This window comes from Parus major, chromosome 21 (genome assembly GCF_001522545.3).
Source record: "Parus major isolate Abel chromosome 21, Parus_major1.1, whole genome shotgun sequence".
NCBI classification, from domain to species: Eukaryota; Metazoa; Chordata; class Aves; order Passeriformes; family Paridae; genus Parus; species Parus major.
Window position 1 is genome coordinate 3,554,619 of NC_031789.1, and position 12,245 is coordinate 3,566,863.

Consider the following 12,245-nt stretch of genomic DNA (forward strand, 5'->3'; position numbering starts at 1 on the left):
CTGGATGGACAAATGACTCCTTCACAGGATGTTTGCTGGCTGTGAGAGACACTGGACTCTAATATACAGCTAAGAGGTAAAACCAGATACTCACACATCGGTTTGAGCTGCCCGATGAGTTCCTCTTTTGTCCACTTTGCCCATTCCTTCTTGTCGGTGTTTATTGAGCACAGGATGGGCCCGCACGGTTTCCCGCAGTCCTCGATGGCCGGGACGTTCAGGTAGTGCACCAACACAATGTCTGGGTTCTGCAGGGACAGCAGAGCAAGAGTTATGTTGCTGAGGCCAGCACTCTGCATTTAACTTCCTAATTAAAACTGTGACAGCAAGCATCATGATCAGACCCCAGGTTGTACTGCATTTCCCCAAGATAAGAGCTGCTCTTTAAAAGAGGTGGCAAAAGATGGCACCTGACAGTTTGCTGATGGCATCCCCCAGCCTGAGGCTCTCTGCTTGCAACTCCCCTGCTCCACTGGTATGCTCAGTGTGAACCTCTTTTCCAACCCTTACAACACCAAATACTTGCAATAGTCCAGTGAACACCACTGACAACCAACACCAGGTGATATGCTTTGGTTTAAGGGACCTTTTGTTTGTTTGAGACAATGCTTCCATCAGTTCTGCTCCACGTCAGTCTTTTTTGAATATACAGAAAAAGAACATCATATACATACATACATACATCATATACATCCTGAGAACGTCAGGAACAGCCACACTCTCCATACAATGGCAGAAAGCAGGAGGGAAGAGCCAAGGAGGCTCACAAACAGTATGGACCCAAACATGGGCTCTTCATAGACAAGCCTGTAATTCCTTCTCTTTTGAAGATGTTTGTAAACAGGAGAAGGTTGGGACTGGAAAAGCCCTTTGCAGGACAGCTGCAGGAGGACAGAGAGGTGCTGGCTCCTGCAGGCTGATCCCACAGCTGACCCCACAGCTGATCCCACAGCTGACCCCACAGCTGATCCCACAACTGATCCCACAGCTGATCCCATGGCTGATCCCACAGCTGACCTCACAACTGATCCCACAGCTGATCCCATGGCTGATCCCACAGCTGACCTCAGAACTGATCCCACAGCTGATCCCACAACTGATCCCACAGCTGATCCCACAGCTGATCCCATGGCTGATCCCACAGCTGATCCCATGGCTGATCCCACAGCTGACCCCACAGCTGATCCCATGGCTGATCCCACAGCTGATCCCACAGCTGACCCCACAGCTGATCCCATGGCTGATCCCACAGCTGATCCCACTCCCCTCTCCCTTCCCGTGGGACCCTGCTCTGACGCAGTGTGGTGCCGTCCCACTGACACCTGGAGCAGGAGCTGAGCTTTGTGTTGCCACCCTGAGAGTAAATGAATCATCTTAACAACAGCAGCAGCAACAACTCCGCCAGTTCCCCAACAGCGTCCCAGGGAGATTGTTCAATAGATAATAACAAGATTGAGGAGATGATTTCTTTCCCTTAAGTCATTTACTCCTAAGTTCGCAAACTTTAATGACTGCTTTGGAATTATTTATAAAAATAAATAGGATAATGGTGTAATTAAAACTCTAATGTTTCATTAATGCTGTTAGAGCCCTGTTCCGAGAGGGAGCGGGAACACAACCCATCATCCGCTTGCACAGGTTGTGCTGATGGGAGCACTTGCCTATGAAACCAGGGGAGCTGGAGCAGGACACAGACACCTTCACCAAGGAGGAACTCCTGATGGGCAAAGCCCAGCACTGAAGCCCAGCACTGGGAGCTGCACCTGGAGCAGCCCAGGGCAGGGGCAGGGTGGACTCAGCACTGCTGGGTGTGGGGTGACCATGACCCTCTCGAGCACCCTGCACACAGGGAGCATCCTGCACATCCCCAAGATCAGGGGGGCTGGTCATGTCTGCAGCTCCTCCAGGCTGGCTAAGAAGGTGCTGCCAGTGGGGAGGCCACTGGTGGCCATGAACAGCAACATGAAAAGCAGAGGAGCCCTGCAGAGCATCCCCTCAGTAACCAGATACATCCCTCTGGAGGAGAAATTCTTTTAGGTTAGGAAAATATACAAGCAGGAACTTGCATTTTCCCCCCTCTATGGATAGAACTGCAAGCAGGGGATTGTCAGTGAAGATTCTGTGAGAAAGCAGTATCAAATTCTTGCAGCCTGTGCTAAGAGTTGTACTGCACAGGGAAGAGGCAAAGAAACCTTGTAAGGAACAGCTAATCATTTATTTCAGAGCAGTTTTGGGAAGTGCTAAAGCAAAGAAAACTGTTGGCTCTTCTGCTCCCAAGATTCTTCTGGAACAAACCACTGCACCTTTTGTGTTTAATTGTGAGGTATTTTTGTCAAAACCTTCCTTTTCACAGGGCACATCTACCCCAGACAGAGACTGCCAGAGGACACAAAACCATCACAACCTCTCATTCTACAAAGGGGAGCTCTGAAACATCACAGTTCTCGTGCATAATTCAAAGAGGTTCAGATAGTAAAAATAATTACCCATTCACCCAAATAGTCCCCATTAGCTAATTTAACATAATTAGTGATCTAGATGATTAAGAAATAAAAGGTAATATGCTTCAGAGATTAAATGTAAATACACCTCTTGCTCCCAGGGAAGTTTCAAAGAAGGGAGCAAGGACACAGCACTGGGTGATGTGGCAGCTCTGCAGGTGCTTCTGCCTTCCTCTTAGGTAAGCTGAGCTTTTCAAAGCCTGACAGTGTAGATTTATCACCAAGCAGGTCAGGATTGTGCAGCTTCCTGGCTTCAGTGCAGCCACAAGCAAGTGGATCTCAGCAGTGGACTGGCACTGGAATTTCTACCTTTTATATATAAAAGCATATAAAATAAACACAAACCAAACAGGTTTGTTCTTTATGCCTACATCTAAAAGTTGACTTCAGATTGACAAATCTCATGAATGCAAATCTACTTGGTGAACTGAAATGTTTTGACACAAATGAAGAGAATACATATGTTTTGGAAAACTCATAATTAGCAGCTAATCACTCTTTGTGCTGACCTACCAGGAGAGCAAGAGAGATGTGAAAAAGACTGAAAGAAAAAATACAAATGTAACTTCCACATAGGAAAGGTGTCAGGACAGTGGACGTGCCAGGGCAGAAGCCCTTCACTGGGGTGGCAGGGGGAACAAGAGGAGCCCTGCACTGGGCTGCAGATGGCTCTGGAAACATTCCTGCTGGAAATCCTCCCTTCATTCCAGTGCCTGGAGCCTCAGCAGTTGCTCTGCTTCCCCCACACCCGAGTTGAAGGCACTGCCATCTGTCCCTGAGCTGGACAAGGCTCCTTGGCTTCTCCTGCCTCAGTGTGGCAGAGGAACTTCCTCCACTGCTGCTGGGGGGGAAGCAGGAGATGCTGCAACAAGTGGTTAAACACAAAAAGCCGCTGGTTTTGATGAAGAAAAATGCAACTGCAACATCTGTCTGACTCTTGTTTGAAGCTTCATCAGCACAAAGTGGTCAATAAATCAGACTGGCGTGGCGTTACATTTCTTCCATGGTTTAACCATTAATCTAATGCCAGTTCTTATGAAAAATGAAGGAGAAAAACTATGTGATGGTGAAAGTGTACCCATTATCCAGAAAGTGATAATGGCAGGTAATGGTGCTGCACCCCTCCATCCCAGTGGCTGGAGTAGCCTGGCAGCCTCCTCTGCCACAACCACACACCATGGAAATTATCTGACTAAAACAGGGGTTGTTTGTTCCACCAGTCCATGTGGGGATTTTTCACAGGAGCAGAAACACTGAACTGGAACAGTTCTGGCAGGTGTAAGGGCCTGGGCAGCCAGCAAAAGGCTGAGCAACGCTGGGGTGAAGGAATGGTCAGTTCCTCCAGAGCTCCAGTGGCACAGGGGAAACTCTCATTTCAGCAACCACCTTTTGCTTCTTCACTTTCCAGAGTCAGTCCCCTCTGAGGAGAAGTCTCTCTTCTCAGGGAGACTAATCACAAAAACCCTCTGCCTTACCAAAGCATGCTGGTTTGGTTATCTTCTTCTATTTCTTTTTCCTTTAAAAGTAAAATCAAAAGCCATTTCTGGCCAGCTTCCAGCTGCTCTTCAGTTGTTCAGCCAAGGCAATCAGCTCAAGGCAAAATCTCACTGGCAGGGGCTCCCAAATCACCGATGACCACAGCTTAAGATAATTTTCTTTGGAAAAATACCTCTGGGCTGAAAGTTTTGAATTTGTACTCCCTGCTGGAAGGATGATAGGAAGTAAATCATCCTCAGGGGTGCTGAGTATCAGTGAATTTAATCTCAGCCAAGGAATTACCCCCAAATGCAGCCACTTGCCCCGGCTGGCTCTGGACATCTGTGCCAGTTCTGTTGTGTCAAACCTGTGAAGCCCTACACGTGGTGAAAGCAGCCTGTTCCAGCTCTAACAGCTGCACCACGAAACACAAGGGTAGGAATGGAGCATGACAGTGGGATGTCATGTTCCTGTGCCCCCTCTCTCCCTCTTCACCCCCAAAATTATAACAGGCTTTTACTTTTCTGGCAGCTATTCATTCATGGGGTTTACTTTGAATTTCTAAAACAATCCAAAAGGCTGAAAAGGAAATCTCAGCTTTCTGGGAAGATAATTCACATCCACTGCTGTGGGGTGACAGGATATCTGACAGATTATCACCCCCCAAAACAGATAATATAAGAAGGTCCCATAAAATATAATACAAAGAGGTTTTTGTGGTTTTGAGGGGCTGCCATTACATGATGCTTCAGTACCCACAGGTAACTCAGGGACAGGTACTGGGAGTGCCTGTGTATCATCTGCATGTTATCTAAAAATCTAACCAGTGAATGAAACTATTCCCAGACACATGGATGATAGAATCTTCTACTATTTATAGCAGTGTCTTTCTGGATGGTTTCCTCTGAATTTTCCAAGGTTTGAGAGCAGAGTCTGAGATACCTGAAGAAAAAGGCACAAATACATAACACAGACACTGAAGTAATGGGTATTTTTTCAGAGACCAAATGCTAGCTTTGGGCAAGATTATTGGTTTGAATCCCAGCAATTTCTTTATCCTTGAACTAATTTCTAATTGAGGTCATGCTATGGAAGGCAACCTGGTGGCTGATGCCTTAGAATATATTAATCTTCCACACTAACTGTGAAAACAAAAAAAAAAAAATCCACTGCCTTTGAGCACACAACCTACTGCCTTAATTTATCTAGAGCTGGGCATGTTTAATTAGGGAGAACGAGACAATTACCAGAGACATAGCACAGCCCTGGCACCCGAGCTGAAGCACTGGAGCACAGGGAAGAGAGTGGGACCCCAGAGCCAAACACAAAAGCAGTTGTGCTGCAGAGCAGGACTCCTTCTGCTGGAAAATCCTTTTTAGGAAGCACAGCACCTTGAATTAACCTTGTCCACTATGGCTCCAGCTGAGAAAAGAGCTCCTGGAACTTCTGGCCCTTCAATAGCTTCCTCAGGAAGAGATGCTTGGAGTCAGCTGGGCAGAGACATTGGTGCATGTGTGGTTTTAACTGCAGTAAAATCAGCATCTGGACACTCACTCGCTCAGGAACTCGTGCAGTTGTCACTGTCCTTGCCTGGGTGCAGGAGCTTTGTGTCCCCTCTGGGGTGGTGGCCATCCCAGCCATCCCCACATCCCAGCCATGGCTGGGGTCTCAAGATTTATACCCTATGGATACAATGCTTGTCTCAAAAGGTCAGCCAGCCTACAACTCCAACACAGTCATTTTCCCAGTTTCCCAGTCCAAATTCTTTTGAGATTTTTGTTTAAGTTCAGGAATTTTTGAGACAGGAGACTGGCTACAGGACGATAGAGCTCCATGTACTGCAAATTTTGAAAGACTTGGAAAGCAAAAAATTATTTTGAGATTACGAGATTCCCTGCAATTGTTTTAAAGAGAATCAAGATTTCATCTGGCTGTATACTTTATAATGTGTTCCCCAGTTCCTCTTTAATACCTTGATAAGGACACAGCACACAGAGCAGACAGCATTTAAATAGCGTGAGCAGCAAAGTAAGAGAGTCTTAATATAGAACAAATACCAAACACTCACTAATACCTCATCAAATGTGATACATTTGAAGATATTTTATATAGAAGGAGCTGCCTCTAAATACTCCTGAGGATCATGTTTACTCAATGTGCACTTTGAAAGACACAGAGAAATAACATGCAGTAATTCCTGGCCTCCAAAGTTCCAAAAGAAATTGATTTCGGAGATGTTTTTCATCTTTCACAGCAATACCTCTAGCACTAGTAAAAGGTCTAACAGGAAGATGATGTTACACAACCAGAAAAATGCAGCAAAATAAAACAAAAGGCACTTGTCTTTCTCACACAGGTATTATTCTTCTGGACAATTGAAATTTCTTTTCATCTGTGTCACCTCTCCCAGCTGGAAGCTTTAACTTACACAGGCAGCTGACAGGGACAAGATAATTCTGCCATGAGCTGGGACTGCGTTTGTTTATCTAGGAACACGCTGGGAGCTTTGCTGCTGACACAGAGGTCCCAGGGATGGAGATGCAGCAGGGAAGTCTCCTATCCTGCTTATAGCCCCAGGGACCATGAAAGTGGATTCATGAGAAGGTCTGAGGACACCTGAGTCTGTGGCACCTGAGCACCTGTGGTGTTGGTACTGCCCAGCACGCAGGGCATCAACAGCAGCACATCCCACAGCAGAGCCTGGCTCCCACCCACATCTGCAAAGGATTTTTTCCGAGAACCACAGTGGGCTCCAGGCTGCCACCCACAGAGCAAAGCTCTTTTTCAAAGCCATGGTTTTTACTGTCTGTCTGAAAGACCAGCCCGAGACTTTCATAGCTTTGAGCTGTCGGTCAGAGGAAGTGCCAGGGCATCTGTCTGACTCAGTGGCCTTCTACAGCTATGCCACTGCTTGTATAAAAACACAACCATGATTAAAACACGCAGAAAAACTTAGAGAACGCAACCTGCCCTACTTCAGCTTGCTCAGAGATACTCCTTACCACCTCTGCTCAGGAAAAGTGTGAAACAGCAGCAACAGCTGCCTTTAACCCAGCTGCTGCATGCAGCACTGACTGCCTCTACAGGGAGACAGATTTGCCATGGAAATCACAGAGGCATCTCCTCCTCCTCCCTGTCACTTGCTCTCTGCAGTTTTACAATTCATTCTGCAAAAGCCTTGAGGATTTTCAAACAATAGTGCTGAGGGCAAAGCAAAGGTTTCTTTGGGTTTGAACTCCTCTGAGATCCTGTTCCTGACAAATGAGGCTTATTATAGTGCACACAACTCTTGCTATACTGAGTATACTCTTCTACTCCAGCTCTCTACCTTTGAAGACTTACTTTGCACAATGCCTCTGTTTTCCTGTGTAAAACCTGTGCATCACAACCATTTCCAGAATAGTGGAATTTCTTCTGCAAGAGAAGTGGTGCAGAGGAGAACATCAAACCCCGTATTTCAGTGTCCTACACCTGAATTGTGTTTTTCATTTTCAAAACATCTCAAGAAATTAGCTAACTGTTACAGCCCAATTTGTACATTGGGACTAGTTGATTTAACAGCAAAACATGGCTCTTTATAGGGTAACACAAAGCAAAGGCTTGATTGCCAATAAAGCACCAGTGAGGAACCTCCCAGCCACCAAAACTGCAGATGTGGTGCAGAGTTCTGCCCTGCAGCTGCAGGAATACTTTGAAATCATGTTATGCTGCCCGTGCACACATGGGCAAAGTCCCAACAAATCACAGACACAAATGTAAATATTGAGGTACTGCATATGCTGTAACAGTGCTGCTCTCTTTGCAGGCTGCTGCTCTGTAAAGATTTGCTACTGCATTTGGACTATTTTTCCCCACAAGTGTGAGCCAGAGATCCCTCAGCTGACATTTGTGAGGACTCTTTATTTTTTTTTCATTCTGAAGTACAGAATCTCTTCTCCCTCTTTCTGTTTTTATTGCAACCTTTACATGGGAATTCTGTCATTGCATTTCAAACGAGCTCAGGCACTGCTCAGCTCAGAACACTTCCATCCCCATCACCGGCCAGAAATGCCAGCATTATAAATCATGCCCCAAGTGGCTTCTGCCCTTTCCCAGCTCACCCAAGCCAGAGATACAATAATAGTTGGTCTGAAATAAGAAGAAATTTTAATTTCAAAGCTCCACTGACATTCACCAAGTGCTTTCAAAGTTTCTATCAACAGAATGTGCTGCTTCCAATTCTAGTTGGAATGAAGATGGTGCAAGTTTTTCTCTCAAGCTGATGGCCTAGTTTGCCTCAATAACACTGTTATCTGTTAAATATTAATGCATTTCTGTGAATTAAGAGCAGTTCTACGGGCACCTGCAGATGCATCACTTCTTACTTTTTTAATTGGTATTGTTGTAAGTGGACCAAGTAATAGAAAGCTGACATTTCCAAATACCAAACAAGAAAAGCCCAGGAGAATGTACTGAGAGCTCGTGATAAGCTTTCCCTACAGAGACATGTTGTCCTTCAGCACTGCTCCTAAAGCTTCACCAAGCTCCAAGCTACTTTTGTTCATATAAAAATGATTTAAAATGATTTGGAAGAGGATTGCTCCTCACAGCCCGTGTACACTCCCCACAGCAGCGGCACGATGGACTAAGGATGTGTCCAAGAGCTGGCCCATGTGCACGAGGGAGCAGAGCAGCAGCTCAGCACTTCACAAGGTACCACAGACTCCCAGCCCCACACATCCCACCTTGCCCAGCAGGAAGGGAGCTCTCTGCAGTGCTGGAAGGTGACAGCAGCTCATCTTAGGGGATGTGAGCTGTGCTCACAGTGCTCACCAGCCCTGACCCTCCCCTACTCCTGCACAGACACAGTGCAGGGGCATGGGGCTCCAGGTGCCTGGAGAGGAGGCACGTGTCAACCTGATGCCTGCCTGAAGGAACAGCAGATAAATGCTATTTAATGTTCCAGCCTATACAGTATGTGGTAAGCCAACAAGCCCTTTTTATTTCTATTCTTTGCTCTTGCTCTGAGGGCTCTATCATTTATAGCTTCTTTAAATTTGTTACTTTTGATATCAGTGACTGGTAATACGATTCCCAGAGGAATAACATCAATAACCTTCAAAACACTTTCATAATGTTGCCTTTGATAGTCTTGCAACACGTTTGTTCCTATGGCAAAACCCTTATGACACTGCTATACAGCACACAGGTTATTCACTAAAGGTTTTGTTGTGCCTGGATAACCCTTCCAGACATGAGTAATGCCAGTGCCAGGGAATGCAAGGTTCTCCTTTTAGAGTCCAGTTTTACTTCTGCATTGCATGTGAGGGTTCACAAAGTGGATGGTCCAAAGAAAAGATGTGTAAAAGCTAAGACACATGGGGCTGTGCCCAGTGGAAGAGATGAGACACCCCAAACTGCCATATCAGGGTCCTGCCTCCCCCCACTCTCCCTACAGCTGCTGGCTGTGACTCATTAGCCATGGTGTCCTGAAGGGGATCCACAGCAGCCAGCTGGGAACTGAGGCAGCACTTTAAACAGGAAACATCAAATCCTAAAGCAAAAAAAGGAATATCAGACTTGAATTTCTTCTGAACTGCAAAAAGAAGATTACTAGACAACCTTCTTTCTTCTTCACTACCACTCAGAAGTCTCCTGCATACAATGGGATTAACAAACAGGAATTAGCATCTCAGCACTCCTGCTGTAGGCTGGGGCAGCCCAGCTCCCTGGGCCTCCTCCTCATGCACTTCAAGACTCCCATGTGGATGCCTTGGAATCTTAAAAGGAAATGTGACCCCCAACAGTGCTGCTGTGTGGCTCAGAGGGGCTTCCCTGACGTGCTGATAAGAGTGGAATTATCTCCTTATCAGACCTTTTTGAAGACTCTGACTCCTTTCTGGCCTTGTAGGAATTCAGGTTTCTCTTGGGGAGATCTGACAAATGGATTTTATTTCTCTGTTTCATTCATGTCAGAGCAATCACAGAAGCACTCCCAGGGTGGACAGCTCTGGTCAGTGCCAGCACAACTCTGAACTCAAGGGAGGGGCACACATTCCTTCCTGGCTCCTTTTTGCCCCAGATCAGGACTCTCTTTCACACACTAAGAGCAAAGAATGGTAAATTGGACAGTGAGCCCATCCTGTCTCAAACTGCCAAGTCAGAGCAAGCGACCTGGCTGCTAAGGGAGATTTTATCAGGGATGAGCAGAAGTTGCTACAGCAAAGCAAACTGCCCTTCAGCCTGAGCCATCAGTCTCAAACTCGCTGCACAAGGAGCAGCCTGGCAATCTCCCAGCACACGACAGTGCCCCGATAACCTCCAAAGCTGTGTTATTTAAGCAGAGAAAGGTGAGCTTTGTTTAGCCCTTGGGCTCAGGCTGAGCCGATGACAGATGCTGACACTTCGTCCAATTAGATTTTTAAGCAGTGAGAGCAAATTTATCAGGTGAGTATTTGGAGGTGTGGCAAATGAGAGTTATTGATAGCTTTGGTAGAAAAAGAGTGAAGTTTTGGCAATGCCTTCTGGAGAATACAACAAATAGCAATGCAGTTGCCATTATATGCAGAAATTCCCTCCCCCTTTTTTTAAAATCTATTTTCCAAATGTGACTATGAAGCTGAGATATTTTATACACAACGCCTGTGACACTGTACACCTTACAAAATACAAAAAGGCAGGAAAGCTTCTGAATTTCAGTAACAGATGCAGACTATTACACACAGCCAGTCATTGCTCATTTCACCCATCAGCTACTTGACCCAGCTACATACACTGGGTATCTTCTGAGACATCCCAAAAAAGCAGCAGTAGTTGGAACATCCAGTGCCAGACACGGGAATATTAAAGTTTAACACGGGCACTTTTAAGTTGGTAAATGCTCAGCAAAGTAAGCACAGATCAAAGGGGTTTTTGAGCTTAGGCATCGATGCATGTGAAGAAGCATCTAAGGGAGAGGTAACGCTGAGGAACGAACAGCTTATGACAAGAGTCCTTGAAACCCCAGAAACAGCAACACTCTGCATTATCCAGGCTCAAGAGTTCTCTGTGCATTTTCTAATTTATTCTGCTTTTTCCTTTTTCCTAATTTATTTTGCTCTAATTCTGCTTTTTCCTTTTTTTTTCCATGTCTGCACAGAACATGGAAGAGGAATGGAGACCCTTATCTTCCTGTCCTTCATATAAAGAATAGACCAGGTTTTGTTCTTCAGCTTGGAGCTCTCAGATCTGAACTTCATCAGACAGCAGGAGAACTGATCTGAGGGTCTGTTGTTAGCTGTGCCACACAGGACTGCTGGTAGGGCTGGTTTTGAGCAGAATATTGAGAGGCTTACACACCCACCCACATTTTAGCCTTTGTACATATCCCACACAGGTTTTCTGCCTTTTATTCCACCAGCACAGATTGCCTGAGTCAGAGACCCTGCCCAGATGCCTCCTATTTGTTGCTAGAGACGAGTGACTTCACTCATCCAGCCACAGATCGTTTCTCTCTGATACTGCTGGAATGGAGAGCTGGTGCTCACTCAGCAGCAGCATGATTTGAGGTGACTGCAGATGTGCCTTTGCAAACCACTCAACGATGAAGATTTTCATCTTGGCACAGACACAGGAGCTGCAGCTGCCTTCTCCCCTTCATCAGGAACATTTCTATTGCCATCAGAGGCATTTCCGTCACCTGCCACAGCTGCAGAGAGCGAGGAAACGTCAGCTACAGCAGGAATTCAAGTCACCAGGATTCCCCACATTACTCCTCCCTGCTCTCAGGAGGACACACACCAGAAGTGCAGGTGCCCTGTGCAGGGCTGGACACTCCCCCTGTGTCTGCCAGGTCCAGCAGTGCCCACCACCCCTGTGAAGTGGTTACAGCACCACCATCCTTCCCCCACCACTCACATTCACAGCGAGAGATGGAGCAGAGAACAGCCAAGGGGATTCTGTTTCATTACACATGCAACAGCTGATGATGCTATTCCCAAACCCTGGGACTGGAACAACGCTGCTGCCCATCCCAGGGTGCTGAGATGCTGTGATGTGAAAGCACAAGGGAGACCATGTCCTGCTGGGCCCCCCTGAGGAACAGGTACCTCACATGGTATGTGCTGTCTGCCTGCCACACCAGGGAGCACTAGAGAACCTGTAAAGGAATGTGTAATGAGATGACAGGCAACAAATCCAGCGTGGGTGAACACAGGGATTCCCTGCAGAGCCTCCTTTTGATTCTGTGCTAGGAGAGCACTCTCTGAGGAACACAGCATTCCCCCTCTTTAGGCAGAAACACCCGTGCCA

The 12,245-nt window shown here is 46.5% G+C and overlaps 1 protein-coding gene across 6 annotated transcripts in view; it reads right to left on the reverse strand.

The window, feature by feature from the left end:
* The window catches only part of CAMTA1 (calmodulin binding transcription activator 1), a 234,801-nt gene that overhangs the window by 55,945 nt on the left and 166,611 nt on the right, over nt 1–12,245 (reverse strand). For all 6 annotated transcript variants that reach the window (XM_015648182.2, XM_015648184.3, XM_015648185.2 and 3 more), the window contains one exon: nt 95–248. In XM_015648182.2, coding sequence (XP_015503668.1) covers nt 95–248 — 154 coding nt within the window. The remainder of the gene's footprint in view (nt 1–94; nt 249–12,245) is intronic.